The following is a 17,633-nucleotide window of genomic DNA, read 5'->3' as shown; positions in this document are numbered from 1 at the left end:
CTAATTATATTTAGTTATTAAGTTATTATTAATAAAAGTTATTTATTACAAGTTATAAGTCATTTATTACCAGTTATAAGTCATTGCTTAGGTGGTAATGTGAATCTCTATGAATTTAAGGAGTGCTGGTCTGGTCTTGGTCTCAACACACATTGGTCTTGGTCTCGACTTGGTCTCGGATTAGGTGGTCTTGGCTACAACACTATTAAAAAGACATTTAAAAGTGTAAAAGCATCAACAAGGTACTTCAAGCAGACCATGAATAACCCCAAAAGCGCGATTCTTTCCACAGCAATAACGGACGGGTTAAACTGTATTAATATCTGTAACATGCATTGCCTTAATCAAAAATTGCGTAATTCAGCATTGCGTGATACTATTTCAAAGTGATTTCCGTCATTTTGACATATAATAAATTGTATTTACATGTGAAAACAAACCTGGAAAGAGAAAAACAAGAGATTATTTGTGCATTCCAGTGAATTATTAATGGGATGTATCAAAAATTAAATCGGGAGAACAGACCACAAATGTGCAGTATGTTGTATTTTTCATACTGTTACAGCGGAATACAAAGGGGGAAAAGAGGAAAAGAGCTCTTGCCATAACATAACATATACTCATAACATACTTTCAACACGTTAAAATACCAAGCGTTACGTTTTTCACCTGATGTCTGAAAATAAAACATGAAGGAAAATTGACAGCTCATTCAGTCAAACTGACGGATAAGCTTTATTTGATGCGCAACCTTATGATTTGAAAAGACTCATTTTGGTCTTTTTGAATGGAAGTTCCCCAAACCAGAAGTGCCACCCATAATTCAAAACGTAGTAGTGTTGTTTTTGGCGGCTTGTTTTAATTTTAGTTTTAGTCTAGTCTTTGTGTCGAGCTGTCATTTTAGTTTTTATTAGTTTTAGTCACGTTCATACTCTTTTTAGTCTAGTCAAGTTTCGGTCAACTAAAAGTCTGAGCATTTTAGTCAGAATTATCCATTACTATTTTCGTCTAGTTTTAGTCTCTTTTTAGTGATGCAATACTATTTAACCCAGTCAATATAGTAGCTAGTAGTATAAAACCAGAATCTTCTTTTAGCCAAACCCATTTCAAACAAGGTTATCTTCTTATATTATTGTTACCTTATAGATTCAAGAATACATCCATTCCAGACACGGAAGACACTCTGATTTTAATTTACAATAGCGATGCACCGATTGATCGGCCAGGGATCGGAATTGGCCGATTTTCTGCATGATCGGCGTGATCGGCCGATCAGTCTCACGTGTCTCCGATTTTGAGCCGATCCGTCTACATGCGGCTGTGAGCACGAGCGCGACCGCGACGTTGACGTCAGAGCCACACTCGCGCTCACAGCCGCTTGCAAACACTAGAAGACGCTAATTATGCCATTTGTAAAACTTGTAAGGTTAAAATAAACCGCAGGGGAACCACCAGGAAAGCGCACAACACGACCAACCTAATGAGACACTTAAAACTCCATCACCCCGCAGAACATGCCCATTTTGAAGAAGGTAACGTTAGTAAAGGTAAAACGGCTAAAGCTGGCCAGAGCTCAGAGCCAGCCACAGGTCTGCAGCCTCTCCTATCTTTCCTTGGTATAAGCAGCGAAAAGACCAAAGCAATTACAAATAAATTATGGCCTTCATGGCGCTGGATGATCAGCCGAACGCATAAACCGTCACTTCATGAGAATTTACCCTTTCATTTGAGAGAACTGTCATATCATGAACACAGACACTGAAGGGCAACGGCAACCCGTCAAAATAAAAGTTTGGTTTAAAAAAATTTTTAATTGACAGAATATATTAGGCTACTGTTGTAGCCTACTGTAGATTTAGCGCCGGCTCTATGTAATAATAAATAATACGTCTCTACTACTAATAATCATTATGCTTAAATGGTTGATTATTTTTCACTTGATCTTTTTTTTTATAAACAATGTTTACTTCTAAACAGCATACCGCCTTTAAATGTTTATGTATTATTTACTTATAATGATTATCATCATAAATAATAAACTAAATACATTTAATAAAAAAATAATGGTTAAATAAAAAAAATAAAAATAAAAAACATTTAGCTATGGTACCGAAATTGGTACCGAGTACCATAAAATGTTTATGGTATTGGTACCGACTACTGGAATTTTGGTAATGTTTAATAATTTATTTTAGAATAAAAAAAATGTTGCTTTGAAGAAAAAGTGGATTTTTGTTTGTATATGCTGTCAATTATAGTTCTTAGAAAGAAAATCGGAATCGGCCAAAATCGGTATCGGCCGATCTCATTAACAATAAAACGGAAATCGGAATCGGCCAAAAAAATTGCAATCGGTGCATCTCTAATTTACAACATATTTATTTTACCAACCAAACATGTTAGAAGTACACACACATACATTTAAATAAAATAAATAAAAACATTGAGATTAAGGTTTGTGGTGTTTTTTCCTGTGATTTTGTGGCCACATTTCTCCCCATCTTTTTCCACAACACCCATTTTATTTTCCACTTCAATGTAATGAAAGTTTTTCCAAATGTCGTAATAAGAATAAGTGCATATTTAATTTAATAATAGGAAAATAATATCCTAATTATTATTTTATTATTTAAATCTGTTTAAAATTAGACCCACATTATAGTTTAAATGGTTTTCTGTCTTGTATTTTATCTCCAAATAAAGGATGTCATTTTATTCCACATGGAAATGAGCAGAAATAAGTGAATACAGCCTCTTATTCGCTTATGAGGTAAACATAATGCTGCGGTTATTAATAGATATAATTGCTGCCGTTATAACGGCACATTTCTTGCTCTTGTAAACCCTTGCCAGGATTTCAGTAATAAAAGTCTAACGTTAGATCTTTAAAATACATCCAGATTACAGTGAAGTGCAACCGTACGGTGCTCTGCAGTGGTCAAAAAGGAGATAAACAGTGAATTCTGAAGTGATGTATTACTGAAAACTCAGAGATTTGGATTCAGACGGCACCACACGACATTGGTGTTTGTCAAACAGTAAGTTATTTAATTCGGCCGGGGATGTTTACACAGGTGGTGGGAGAAAAACTGATATTCTGGATTAAGACGACAATAAAATCACTGACTAGCCCCTGTAAATGATGAAAACACCTTGCGTCCGCAGGAGAAACAATTACCGTATGAATAGGGCTTACGAACCCCGACTGGCCATCGGTCCCCTTCTCTGTGTCAGACTTAACTTTTGTTTGTTGTGGTTAACTCACTGCAGATGCATCTTCTAAATAATGCAGCTTGAAGAGAGTGACATCTCCTGTGTCTGCGCAGTGCCACCTGATGCAGCCCCTGAATGAGACGCACAGAAATACTGCAAAATAATAATAATGCGACGTATATAATAACGAATAACGTTATAAAATTTCGTCTCGTCTCATTTTCGTCAATGAAAATGAAGAGACTTTTAGCATAGTTTTTATTTTGTGAACCACATTTAGTCTCGTTTTTATTCGTCAACAATATTGCATTATACATTTAATTATAGTCATTGTCACATGACCAGCATTTACGTTGCATCTTGTCTCGTTTTCGTCACGTGATAAAGGTTCGTTGACGGCCATATTTAGACATACTTTTCATTGATGAAAGCTACACTAGGAATAAGGTGCATACGCTCATTCCTGCATAATAATCAAGGAAATGTGCTGTACAATAGGAGCAGCAGGCGCAATGATATTACGCAGCGCCTGAAAATAGTCCCCAGCACGCTCTCTGTGCAAGCAGGTTGTCACATTGGTTATGTTGACGGAAGTTAAAAAGCCTATTTTCAGGAGCTGCGTAATATCATTGCGCCGCTGCACCCATGGTACAGCAGCAGTCCCTTGATTACTACGCAGGAATGAGAATATATTTTCCGTCGGTCTTAAGACACGATGTAACTACAGAAGAGTTTTAAATGGGAAAAATATCGAAACTCTTTGGTAATTTTTTTTAGCGAGATGCTAACGGTCTAATCGGATTCAATGATCTATGCTAAGCTATGCTAAAAGTGCTACCGCCAGACCCAGAGATTGGCTGAATGGATTTGAAAATGGTAAAACTCAACTGTTTAACTCAACATATTTTCAAAAAATGTGGGTTTTCATTTAAAGTCCATGTTAAAGGGTTCACCCAAAAATGAAAATTATGTAATTAATTACTTACCCTCATGTCGTTCGACACCCGTAAGACCGTTCATCCGTTCATCCTCGGAACACAGTTTAAGATATTTTAGATTTAGTCCGAGGGCTTTCAGTCCTTTGAATGTAAGTGTGTGCACACTTTGCTGTCCACGTCCAGAAAGGTAATGAAAAAATCATCAAAGTAGTCCATATGTGACATCATTTGGTTAGTTAGACTCTTTCACTGTGGCGTCACTGTGGCGTCGTGAACGCGGATTCCAACAAAACCGGAAGAGAAGACAATGCTTAATAAAGTCTTCGTTTTTGTTATTTTGGACCAAAATGTATTGTCGACGCTTCAAAAGAGTCTAACTAACCTAATGATGTCACATATGGACTACTTTGATGATGTTTTCATTACATTTCTGGACGTGGACAGCAAAGTGTGCACACACTTACATTCAAAGGACTGAAAGCCCTCGGACTAAATCTAAAATATCTTAATCTGTGTTCCGAGGATGAACGGAGGTCTTACGGGTGTCGAACGACATGAAGGTAAGTAATTAATGACATAATTTTCATTTTTGGGTGAACTAACCCTTTAAGGATAAGGGCATCTGTATGTTATTGTAGAAGTTGAGAATATACATTTTTGTCCAGTCAAATGCTCTTTTGAATGAGAATCCCTTCTAATATTACCTGGTCCACAGTAGCAAGTATCAAAGCAACATTGCTGTGATGTAAACTAAAGGCATTAAAAGAAAATTGGACTAGTCATATGTTCTCATGGGGTCTTTAAGTTAATATGCTAGTTGTTTCTTAAGTTACAGTTATCAAACGAAATAAAATTTTCTTTTTTCATATGCACCCTAGATGGGATTTTTCATTTTCATACTGAGGAAACAGGTTTGTTATGCAGCTCTATGATGGTCTTCAATATTATTGTATTATATTAAAACAGAAACCAAAAAGATCCTTCTGTATGTAATATAAAGAGTTATATTACATTATTCTGTGGTTTTGTGGCTGCACATAAGCCTCCACATGTCTTTATCTCTAGGCAACACAAAGTAAATCCAATTATTAGTACATGTGAAATATTTAAAGTGGATGATCTTTGAATATTTCTTTAGCGATTGAGATGCAGTGTTATGTGTTTACTTATCACATGCTTTGTCCAAAAACTAATGCATGATCCCCTAGTATTATATGAATACTTAAGTGTTTCCTCTGTTTTTCATTGAGCAATATGATTTGACAACTTTTTAGTAGTGTTTGTTAAATCAAGCATCACTATCACAGTTGCACATTAACTATTTAAACAAACCTGTAACGCCAAATATTACACTTAGATGTCCATCTTATCTCGTACTTTTTTTGCTGATGAGCACATAAATAATTCCTTAAATCATGGGGGCCAAAAAGAGTGTTATTACTTTAATAAGCAGTAGGAGTTTTATTTTTTCTCTTGGCAGATGTTAACACAGGCGGTTACATAGGTCCCATAAGGACTTAACCTTAAAGGGTTAGTTCATCCAAAAATGTCAACATTGTCGTTCCAAACCCGCAAGACTTTAGTTCATCTTCAGAACACAAATGAAGATATTTTTAATGAATTCTGAGCGATTTCTGTCCCTCCATTGATAGTGTACGCACCTACCAATTTGACACTTCAAAAAGTTTATAAAGAGATTTATATGAACAGATTAAATTTAGGCTTTTATTCACATATAAACATTCAATGACTTACACATCAGTTATGATAAATGGAAGCTCGAGCATGTTCCCTTGACATACCAGAACCAATGAGGTTCATTCTCGTGTTACGCAGCACGTTTGAGCTTCTGCAAGAACCAATGAGGTTCATTCTCGTGTTACGCAGCACGTTTGAGCTTCTGCAAGAACCAATGAGGTTCATTCTTGTGTTACGCAGCACATTTGAGCTTCAACAAGAACCAATGAGGTTCATTCTAGTGTTACGCAGCACGTTTGAGCTTCTGCAAGAACCAATGAGGTTCATTCTAGAGTTACGCAGCACGTTTGAGCTTCAACAAGAACCAATGAGGTTCATTCTAGTGTTACGCAGCACGTTTGAGCTTCAACAAGAACCAATGAGGTTCATTCTAGTGTTACGCAGCACGTTTGAGCTTCAACAAGAACCAATGAGGTTCCTTCTTGTGTTATGCAGCACGTTTGAGCTTCAACAAGAACCAATGAGGTTCCTTCTCGTGTTACGCAGCACGTTTGAGCTTCAACAAGAACCAATGAGGTTCATTCTCGTGTTACGCAGCACATTTGAGCTTCTGCAAGAACCAATGAGGTTCCTTCTTGTTACGCAGCACGTTTGAGCTTCTGCAAGAACCAATGAGGTTCATTCTCGTGTTACGCAGCACGTTTGAGCTTCTGCAAGAACCAATGAGGTTCATTCTCGTGTTACGCAGCATGTTTGAGCTTCAACAAGAACCAATGAGGTTCATTCTCGTGTTACGCAGCACGTTTGAGCTTCTGCAAGAACCAATGAGGTTCATTCTAGTGTTACGCAGCACGTTTGAGCTTCTGCAAGAACCAATGAGGTTCATTCTCGTGTTACGCAGCACGTTTGAGCTTCTGCAAGAACCAATGAGGTTCCTTCTTGTGTTACGCAGCACGTTTGAGCTTCTGCAAGAACCAAAGAGGTTCATTCTAGTGTTACGCAGCACGTTTGAGCTTCAAGAACCAATGAGGTTTATTCTCGTGTTACGCAGCACGTTTGAGCTTCTGCAAGAACCAATGAGGTTCATTCTAGTGTTACGCAGCACGTTTGAGCTTCAAGAACCAATGAGGTTCATTCTCGTGTTACGCAGCACATTTGAGCTTCTGCAAGAACCAATGAGGTTCATTCTCGTGTTACCCAGCACGTTTGAGCTTCTGCAAGAACCAATGAGGTTCCTTCTCGTGTTACGCAGCACGTTTGAGCTTCTGCAAGAACCAATGAGGTTCATTCTAGTGTCACGCAATACGTTTGAGCTTCCACAAGAACCAATGAGGTTCCTTCTTGTGTTATGCAGCACGTTTGAGCTTCTGCAAGAACCAATGAGGTTCCTTCTCGTGTTACGCAGCACGTTTGAGCTTCTGCAAGAACCAATGAGGTTCATTCTAGTGTTACGCAATACGTTTGAGTTTCCTCAAGAACCAATGAGGTTCCTTCTCGTGTTACGCAGCACATTTGAGCTTCTGCAAGAACCAATGAGGTTCATTCTCGTGTTACGCAGCACGTTTGAGCTTCTGCAAGAACCAATGAGGTTCATTCTAGTGTTACGCAGCACGTTTGAGCTTCAACAAGAACCAATGAGGTTCATTCTAGTGTTACGCAGCACGTTTGAGCTTCAACAAGAACCAATGAGGTTCATTCTAGTGTTACGCAGCACGTTTGAGCTTCAACAAGAACCAATGAGGTTCCTTCTTGTGTTATGCAGCACGTTTGAGCTTCAACAAGAACCAATGAGGTTCCTTCTCGTGTTACGCAGCACGTTTGAGCTTCAACAAGAACCAATGAGGTTCATTCTCGTGTTACGCAGCACATTTGAGCTTCTGCAAGAACCAATGAGGTTCCTTCTCGTGTTACGCAGCAAGTTTGAGCTTCAACAAGAACCAATGAGGTTCATTCTCGTGTTACGCAGCACGTTTGAGCTTCTGCAAGAACCAATGAGGTTCATTCTCATGTTACGCAGCATGTTTGAGCTTCAACAAGAACCAATGAGGTTCATTCTCGTGTTACGCAGCACGTTTGAGCTTCTGCAAGAACCAATGAGGTTCATTCTAGTGTTACGCAGCACGTTTGAGCTTCTGCAAGAACCAATGAGGTTCATTCTCGTGTTACGCAGCACGTTTGAGCTTCTGCAAGAACCAATGAGGTTCCTTCTTGTGTTACGCAGCACGTTTGAGCTTCTGCAAGAACCAATGAGGTTCCTTCTTGTGTTACGCAGCACGTTTGAGCTTCTGCAAGAACCAATGAGGTTCATTCTAGTGTTACGCAGCACGTTTGAGCTTCAACAAGAACCAATGAGGTTCATTCTAGTGTTACGCAGCACGTTTGAGCTTCAACAAGAACCAATGAGGTTCCTTCTTGTGTTATGCAGCACGTTTGAGCTTCAACAAGAACCAATGAGGTTCCTTCTCGTGTTACGCAGCACGTTTGAGCTTCAACAAGAACCAATGAGGTTCATTCTCGTGTTACGCAGCACATTTGAGCTTCTGCAAGAACCAATGAGGTTCCTTCTCGTGTTACGCAGCACGTTTGAGCTTCAACAAGAACCAATGAGGTTCATTCTCGTGTTACGCAGCACGTTTGAGCTTCTGCAAGAACCAATGAGGTTCATTCTCATGTTACGCAGTAGGTTTGAGCTTCAACAAGAACCAATGAGGTTCATTCTCGTGTTACGCAGCACGTTTGAGCTTCTGCAAGAACCAATGAGGTTCATTCTAGTGTTACGCAGCACGTTTGAGCTTCTGCAAGAACCAATGAGGTTCATTCTCGTGTTACGCAGCACGTTTGAGCTTCTGCAAGAACCAATGAGGTTCCTTCTTGTGTTACGCAGCACGTTTGAGCTTCTGCAAGAACCAATGAGGTTCCTTCTTGTGTTACGCAGCACGTTTGAGCTTCTGCAAGAACCAATGAGGTTCCTTCTAGTGTTACGCAGCACGTTTGAGCTTCTGCAAGAACCAATGAGGTTCATTCTAGTGTTACGCAGCACGTTTGAGCTTCAAGAACCAATGAGGTTTATTCTTGTGTTACGCAGCACGTTTGAGCTTCTGCAAGAACCAATGAGGTTCATTCTAGTGTTACGCAGCACGTTTGAGCTTCAAGAACCAATGAGGTTCATTCTCGTGTTACGCAGCACATTTGAGCTTCTGCAAGAACCAATGAGGTTCATTCTCGTGTTACGCAGCACGTTTGAGCTTCTGCAAGAACCAATGAGGTTCCTTCTCGTGTTACGCAGCACGTTTGAGCTTCTGCAAGAACCAATGAGGTTCATTCTAGTGTTACGCAATACGTTTGAGCTTCCTCAAGAACCAATGAGGTTCCTTCTTGTGTTATGCAGCACGTTTGAGCTTCTGCAAGAACCAATGAGGTTCATTCTCGTGTTACGCAGCACGTTTGAGCTTCTGCAAGAACCAATGAGGTTCCTTCTCGTGTTACGCAGCACATTTGAGCTTCTGCAAGAACCAATGAGGTTCATTCTCGTGTTACGCAGCACGTTTGAGCTTCTGCAAGAACCAATGAGGTTCATTCTCGTGTTACGCAGCACATTTGAGCTTCAGCAAAAAACCTATGTTTTATCAACGTTTGAGCTTCCTCAAGAACCAATGAGGTTCCTTCTTGTGTTATGCAGCACGTTTGAGCTTCTGCAAGAACCAATGAGGTTCATTCTCGTGTTACGCAGCACGTTTGAGCTTCTGCAAGAACCAATGAGGTTCATTCTAGTGTTACGCAGCACGTTTGAGCTTCAAGAACCAATGAGGTTTATTCTTGTGTTACGCAGCACGTTTGAGCTTCTGCAAGAACCAATGAGGTTCATTCTAGTGTTACGCAGCACGTTTGAGCTTCAAGAACCAATGAGGTTCATTCTCGTGTTACGCAGCACATTTGAGCTTCTGCAAGAACCAATGAGGTTCATTCTCGTGTTACGCAGCACGTTTGAGCTTCTGCAAGAACCAATGAGGTTCCTTCTCGTGTTACGCAGCACGTTTGAGCTTCTGCAAGAACCAATGAGGTTCATTCTAGTGTTACGCAATACGTTTGAGCTTCCTCAAGAACCAATGAGGTTCCTTCTTGTGTTATGCAGCACGTTTGAGCTTCTGCAAGAACCAATGAGGTTCATTCTCGTGTTACGCAGCACGTTTGAGCTTCTGCAAGAACCAATGAGGTTCCTTCTCGTGTTACGCAGCACATTTGAGCTTCTGCAAGAACCAATGAGGTTCATTCTCGTGTTATGCAGCACGTTTGAGCTTCTGCAAGAACCAATGAGGTTCATTCTCGTGTTACGCAGCACATTTGAGCTTCAGCAAAAAACCTATGTTTTATCAATGTTTATATGTGAATAAAAGCATAAATTAAATCTGTTCATCATATAAACAATGACTAACCCTTTGAGAAAGGGACACAAGCCATATCTAGAGAGCAGAGTATCATATAGAATAAGAACGATAATAGTAGCCACGAAGCAGAACACCCTTATATAAGCAAGTACCACTCACATTTTCTTTAGAATGTGTTAAAAAAAAAAAATCAGACCATATGCTCAGTCTCTCAGAGGAAATCCTGCTCAGTGTGTTTCTGCTTCTGTGCTCAATGTTGTGATCTTTGTGATTTTAAAACCATTTTGATTTGCTTGGTTTTATGTTTATCTGCAGTTTGTTCTAACCCTTGACTTGATCTTTTTTCACATAGTTACATTTGTGTCTGTATTTTTGTATCTTTCATGCAACCTCTTCCAATTTCCTTTCAACCAATCATGTTCGTGCATATGATGTGACTGTGTCATGTGGCTTGCATGGTGCTGGTGATGTCATCCACACTGATGAGCAGAAGGTAAACACTCGGGCCCAGCTCCATCCTCTCATGTATAGGATTATCCCTCACTCCCATCAGGATCACTGCATTCATCCCTAACCAGCCATTATAACTCACTCCTGTCACATTTCTAGAATTAAATCCCCTCAGACAGGTCATGAAAATTCATCCATTCCCAATTTTTAACAGAGACTGTGTTACCCTTGAGCAACCACTGCGCTCTGACTGCACAAATTATCTTCCGTGGTGAATATGGAATCAAAAAAGTTGATGCCGTGTCCTGCCAACCATGGAAATGACATCAAAAGCTCTGGAGCTGAAAAACATTTCCCCAGAGCTATCGCTGGCTATGACGATCTCGCTCTTTTATGTTCAGTCTAAACATTTTGACAAGCAGCGAGTTTACAGACGGTCTACACTGACGTCCTTTCATCTTATGCTGCTTTGGATATGCTGCTACCAGTGTACAATTATATCCAAATTAGGTAATCCCTAAAAATGGTACAGTAGACGCTGCAAGTGGTTGATCTCAATGGTTTGTTTATTCTCCAGTTTCAAGCATGTTTCAGTAACTTTCACAGTACCGCATTTCCTTTCAACGTACCTTTTGAACCTTTTACAGGGCTCCTCCCCTCCTCTCCAAACTATGTCCTTTGATGTTCCGGGCGTTTTTACCTGCATGTTAATTTCATGACTCAAAACGATTGCGACTTTCTTTTCATTGCACTGTTGCTTATTTTGCATACACACCTTGATCATTATGGGTTTTCAAGCACGTAGCGCTGAAACCCTTGTAGAGACTTTGAGGGCTGGTAGTACTCACACCGTCTACAACGTAACCAAGGCTCGCCCTGATCGGCCGGACGGGGGCGCTACAGCAGTGAAAAGTACGAAACCGCTCACAACTCCGTTAGGTGTAGGCTCAAGTGTCTTATATTATTGGAATCCTTGGCTCAAGATGGACAAAATTAATTTGATTGTTACTATTGGTGACATTTTCTGGGATTTTTTTGAAAAACCTACTTTGCAAACTAGTCCTAGGTTTGTGGCCCGATCGGAATCAAACCAGTGCAGCAAGATTCTCTGGGGTCTGATTGTCAGTAATTATTTTAAAAAGGTCTAAAATGGCTATCACTCTATAAATTTTTTTTTTTTACCAAATTCGGTACACACGTACAGGCTCAATCTTTGGTCACGTGAAAGAAAAACGTAGCAATTGGCCGCTTAGTGGCGCTATAACGGAAAAAAAGCCATGAAAATGGCTATAACCTCCCAAACGTTTGAAACTTGAAAGTTGGCATACAGTGTCTTTGTCCAAGGTGCCATGATTGTCTATAAGGACATTGGCGTATCTAAAAAAAACATGACCGCTATTAGCCAATGAGTTTGAGCATCTATTAGACAAGGTTAACAGAGGCAGATCAGAACGAACCTCGGTGGGCCTGTTGGACTCATGGTCCTAGAGGTCTGTGAACATTTTTAAAGAAATCAGCCACGTTTGTTTATTACACAACGTTTCACACATACACACGATATTCATATCATACGTTAGATCTCCCCATTCAGAACAACTTTGCCTCAAGAACCACTGCTGTCGATCAAATCGTTTGTTATATTTCAGAATATTTAAAAAAATACTTTTTGCTCAACCTCAACAAAACCACTGTAGTACAATTCTCTGGACTCTCTAGGTCAATAACTATTTAAAAAAAATAACTTTACCCTTTGGATAGCTATAACAGGGTCATTTAGAAAAAGGGTGCGGCCATCCTATAAATCCTAAACGAAAACTCAAAACTTCATGAAATTTGGTGAGCACATGCGACATGATTCTAAACAAACATGCAAACTTTTATGGAGATCGGACCATAGGTGTCACTATAACTGTCAAAAAGCTTTACATATTTCCTAAGGTAAATTGCCTGTATTTGCTGTAAATGGTCTTTTCCATCGATGACCTAAGTGGTTGCTAAATAAACATAATGCCTTTTTATGAATGTGCTTAAAGGCCTTAAAGCACTTGAACCCCGTTAATTACTGCTTGCAACTTTATAGGTTTTACAATGCTTCCATCGAGTATGTTGGGCTGCATTTTGCTTGTCTTTTAATGTGTAAAAGAGGCTAACTTTTTGCAAGGTTTTGGCCTATTTGCATCTTATTCACAAACCATATGCAGTCCATTTTATACAGGTGTTACCTGCACTGAAGTAGTGCCATACATCTTTAAATTAAAGTAGTTCACCTATAAATGAAAATTCTGTCATTAATTATTCACCATCATAAGACTTATGTTCATCTTTGGAACACAAAACAGATATTTTTTATCCATCCAATGAAAATCCTTTACAAAAATGTTTAAGCTTCAAAAAGTTCATAAAGACAGTTGAGCAAGTTTACTCTGTTATTTGATCTAAGTTAAGACATGATCACATTAAATGAATGAATTAATTAATTTAGGCTTCATTTAGGCTTTTATTCACATAAACATTAACACGCATACATAGAGCGCATCAAATATGGTAAACAGAAGCTCAACCGTGCTTGCTTGACGCTCAACTAAACTTATTGGTTCTCTCGCGTCAAGCAAGCACGGTTGATCCTAAAATGATGAACAAAAGTCTTATGTTTATTGAATGACATTAGGGTGAGTAAATGATGACAGAATAAAACATTTTGGGTGAACTAACCCTTTCTTATTGCCTGGATGCCAGCCGAACTTTGCCCTGCCCACAACATTTGAGGTCGGGAAGTTTGGTCTGGACTTGATTCGTTGTGGAGCAACTATGCTCAAACAAGAGCTGTTCGGACCAATCAAATTGTCAGGGCGGGCTTTATACAATGATGGACAGATGCTCAACAGTAACTTAATCATCCACGCCACCAAAGAGCGTTTGGATTAAATTCTTTCTAATCCTAAATGGAGAACTTGTTCGTATATGCATTCACCTTTACTATTTCTCTCAGAAATGACTGTGTTGGTAAGTACTCCGTGTATCCTTAAATTCTTTTTTACAACACCGGCAAAGTTCGTTTACACTCATCATCTTCTTCTTCCAGCGTGCGTGCAGTTGAGTTCTGTTGAAAACTATGCGTCGCTTAACATACGTCACTTACTCCATTGCTCTGATTGGTTGTAGGTCTATCCAATTGAGTGCAGAGGCATTTTCTTTCCTGGTTCGGTTGAAACACGCCTCATAATCACAGCCCAATGGAGCAGCATCAGACTCATATTCTGACTAGAATCTGAGTATGACGACTTCAGGCTACCTTTCTTATGTAATTGATATTATTGTCAGAACCCCTCCTTTCTATGTAAATTAGGGTCATGATTGTCAGTTCAAATTGAATTGACAATGCCTTTTAAATTCCAATTCGATTCCTGAATTTGCATTGAGGCAGAAAAGAGCCTGCAGCATTTCATTTAATTTGAATTTGAATATAAGGAATTAAAATGAATTTAACATAGCAATAATTCAAAGAATATAACATGGCAATAATTTTTACTAGAAAAGCTAAATGTGTCAAGACAAATGTTGTTAAAAAAAAAGTATTAAAACATTTCGAAAGGATTTTAAGCCCGGGGGTTGATTTTAATTTGATTGAACCAGCACATAAGAGTATTTATTTTCCTGGAATACATGATCTGTGTTGAATTTCTGTAAATTGCATCAAAATGTATATTCTCAATGCTGAATAGCACTTTCCATTTCTTTAAAAACCTTAAGTAGGTTTTTTAATTGCACTTGTATATTATTTAAACCTGTTACTCTCCAAGCAAATAGCAGAGGAAGCTGGTGTGGCGTTAAAACACGAACCAACCATCTTTGAATTGCAATTCCTGTCATTCCAATTCAACTTCATGTGAGTGTGGCTCAATTCAATTCAAATGCCAACATTTTTCAATTTTGTATTTTGCCCAATTCTGCTAGTCTGGCTATCACCAGACCAAGCTCAAGTTAAGATTGAACATTGGTCTGGGGAGTCTGCTCTGTATTTTCTCCTGCAGAAGAGGCGTGATAAACGAGCATAAATTAAATGATTCTGTACGCAATTGGATAGTCCTTCACCAAATCAGACCACAAGAGGCGTGATCAACGATGCAACGACCCATCCCTTCTCTATCCGTCATTGTGTTAAACCCGCCAATAGCACGCCAGGTGGATAAGCCAGTCCGTGATTGGTTCCCGCAAAAGTGTTACAGAAGCAGTAGAAATGAATGTACAGGTTTCCAGACTGAGTTGCAGGGCGAAATCAAATCGCCGGCAGATCAGGCTGGGATTACCCAGTCTGCAATCCTGCAACCTAGTACTGCAAATTTGCTCATTTTAGGGCATGTTTACGCATTACCCAATTTGCATAATACCTTTAGCGAACCATGTGCTAAAACAACGCAGACAGCATGTGCAAATAAACTGAGCAATTAATTCTTGGTGAATTCCCCCAAGAATATCTCTTTGTAGTTGCCATTAAGATTTAATTTGCAAGCGTGTAAAACTTTTATTTTTAGTCTCATTTAATTTACTGCTGTTTGCTCCCTTGTGTACATGATTTCATTTACTGTATCCTTTAGGGACAGATGGCTAAGAAGCATGGAATTAATCATGCAGTGCTGCACTTTCATTATTAAAGAGATGAGCGTTTATTGATGACCCTTTAAACTGTCAGTCGAATAGAATGTCTGCTTGTTAACTGAGCTGATCGTTTGGGATTGTAACTCCTCGCACCAGTTAGTGGTGCTTCTACCATTTTGTGTGTGCACTTTTATAACCTCGTAACGCATTAAGATTAATTACCGCTTTTTTATCACATCTCGTTCAGTTTTAGCAGCCATGATGGTGTTTTGTAGCAGATCCAAAGAGAATTAGATGTGTAGTGTACCTGTCTGAAAAATGTATCCCCCTATTGATTATTTCACTACAGCACAGACAAAATTAAGTGTTAATGGTTTATATCAGGCTGAACAAGTAGTCCAAACAAAAAGAAAGAAAAAAGACATGAAAAGTTAGGTTGTGTGAATGAAAGTGTCTCCCTCATACAGGCTAATAGCTAATTACTCCCTTAATGAGAGTAAAATGCCTTCATTTTTCAATCCACCATGAACACGCGTAGCTTCTGCCTGCAATGTTGTTACGTGTCACTCTGCGGCGTCAAACTAATGTAGTGAATCAAACGAGCATTCGCTGGTCATTAAAATGAAATGGATCATGATGGCCCGTGAAGGAGAGGCCTCAGTGAACAGCACCATTGAATTATTCCCAATTCACAGTGCGCTCATACACATAAATGCTCTATAGGGATGTTCGCAGTTCACCATGACCTCCAAATATCAGCCTACTCATCTAAGGAGGCCCAGCCAAGCAGCGTGTGTCATATTATTCTATTACTTGGCTGTATGTAATCATTGCTGTGTATAGGAGGCTAAGAATTATGGGAGTTAGAAAATTGCTACCTTTTAATACATATAATTAGTGGTCGGCTGGTTTTTCATTGGCCAGAATTGATGTCTACAGACCTGGGTGGCCAATGGCTACTATAATGCTGATGTATGCATAATACCTTTTAAATTTGCTGCATGTCAATTTTTCAATGTTGGCCTTATTTCAACTTCTGGCTCAAACTGAATGGCTGGAGTTTGGAGTAGCGCTGCAACCATTTTGGCGATGAATCTGTTGATTGTTTAATTAATTCGATGAAAAATAGCTGAATTTTATTTTCAGCATTTATTTAAATGGAGGGCTCTTTAAAGTACCCCTATTATGCCAGTTTAAAGGCTTCTGGTTTTATTTTGGAGGTCTCCTACAACAGGTTTACACACATCAAATGTCGAAAAACACTTTTTTCCCCTCATAATACAGGTGCTGGTCATATAATTAGAATATCATCAAAAAGTTGATTTATTTCACTAATTCCATTCAAAAAGTGAAACTTGTATATTATATTAATTCATTACACACAGACTGATATATTTCAAATGTTTATTTCTTTTAATTTTGATGATTATAACTGACAACTAAGGAAAACCCCAAATCTCCGATTCAGTATCTCAGAAATTTAGAATATTGTGAAAAGGTTCAATATTGAAGACACCTGGTGCCAAACTCTAATCAGCTAATTCACTCAAAACACCTGCAAAGGTCTTTAAATGGTCTCTCAGTCTAGTTCTGTAGGCTACACAATCATTGGGAAGACTGCTGACTTGACAGTTGTCCAAAAGACGACCATTGACACCTTGCACAAGGAGGGCAAGACACAAAAGGTCATTGCAAAAGAGGCTGAGCAGAGCTCTGTGTCCAAGCACATTAATAGAGAGGCGAAGGGAAGGAAAAGATGTGGTAGAAAAAAGTGTACAAGCAATAGGGATAACCGCACCCTGGAGAGGATTGTGAAACAAAACCCATTCAAAAATGTGGGGGAGATTCACAAAGAGTGGACTGCAGCTGGAGTCAGTGCTTCAAGAACCACTGCGCACAGACGTATGCAAGACATGGGTTTCTGCTGTCGCATTCCTTGTGTCAAGCCAGTCTTGAACAACAGACAGCGTCAGAAGAGTCTCGCCTGGGCTAAAGACAAAAAGGACTGGACTGCTGCTGAGTGGTCTAAAGTTATGTTCTCTGATGAAAGTACATTTTGCATTTCCTTTGGAAATCAGGGTGCCAGAGTCTGGAGGAAGAGAGGAGAGGCACACAATCCACGTTGCTTGAGGTCCAGTGTAAAGTTTCCACAGTCAGTGATGGTTTGGGGTGCCATGTCATCTGCTGGTGTTTGTCCTCTGTGTTTTTTGAGGTCCAAGGTAAACGCAGCTGTATACCAGGAAGTTTTAGAGCACTTCAGCTTCCTGCTGCTGACCAACTTTATGGAGATGCAGATTTCATTTTCCAACAGGACTTGGCACCTGCACACAGTGCCAAAGCAACCAGTACCTGG

At 39.4% G+C, this 17,633-nt stretch overlaps 1 protein-coding gene across 10 annotated transcripts in view; it reads left to right on the top strand.

Annotated features, from left to right (window-relative positions):
* ncam1b (neural cell adhesion molecule 1b) overlaps positions 1–17,633 on the top strand; it is a 159,028-nt gene that overhangs the window by 115,041 nt on the left and 26,354 nt on the right. For 2 of the 10 annotated variants that reach the window (XM_079822620.1, XM_079822618.1), the window contains exon 17: positions 5,030–5,062. The exons of the other annotated variants lie outside the window; for them this stretch is intronic. In XM_079822620.1, the coding sequence (XP_079678746.1) occupies positions 5,030–5,062 (33 nt within the window). The remainder of the gene's footprint in view (positions 1–5,029; positions 5,063–17,633) is intronic. 10 annotated transcript variants of the gene reach the window in all.

This window comes from Gobio gobio (assembly GCF_949357685.1).
Source record: "Gobio gobio genome assembly, chromosome: 8".
In the NCBI taxonomy this organism is placed as follows: domain Eukaryota; kingdom Metazoa; phylum Chordata; class Actinopteri; order Cypriniformes; family Gobionidae; genus Gobio; species Gobio gobio.
This window is presented reverse-complemented; position numbering and strand designations above follow the sequence as displayed.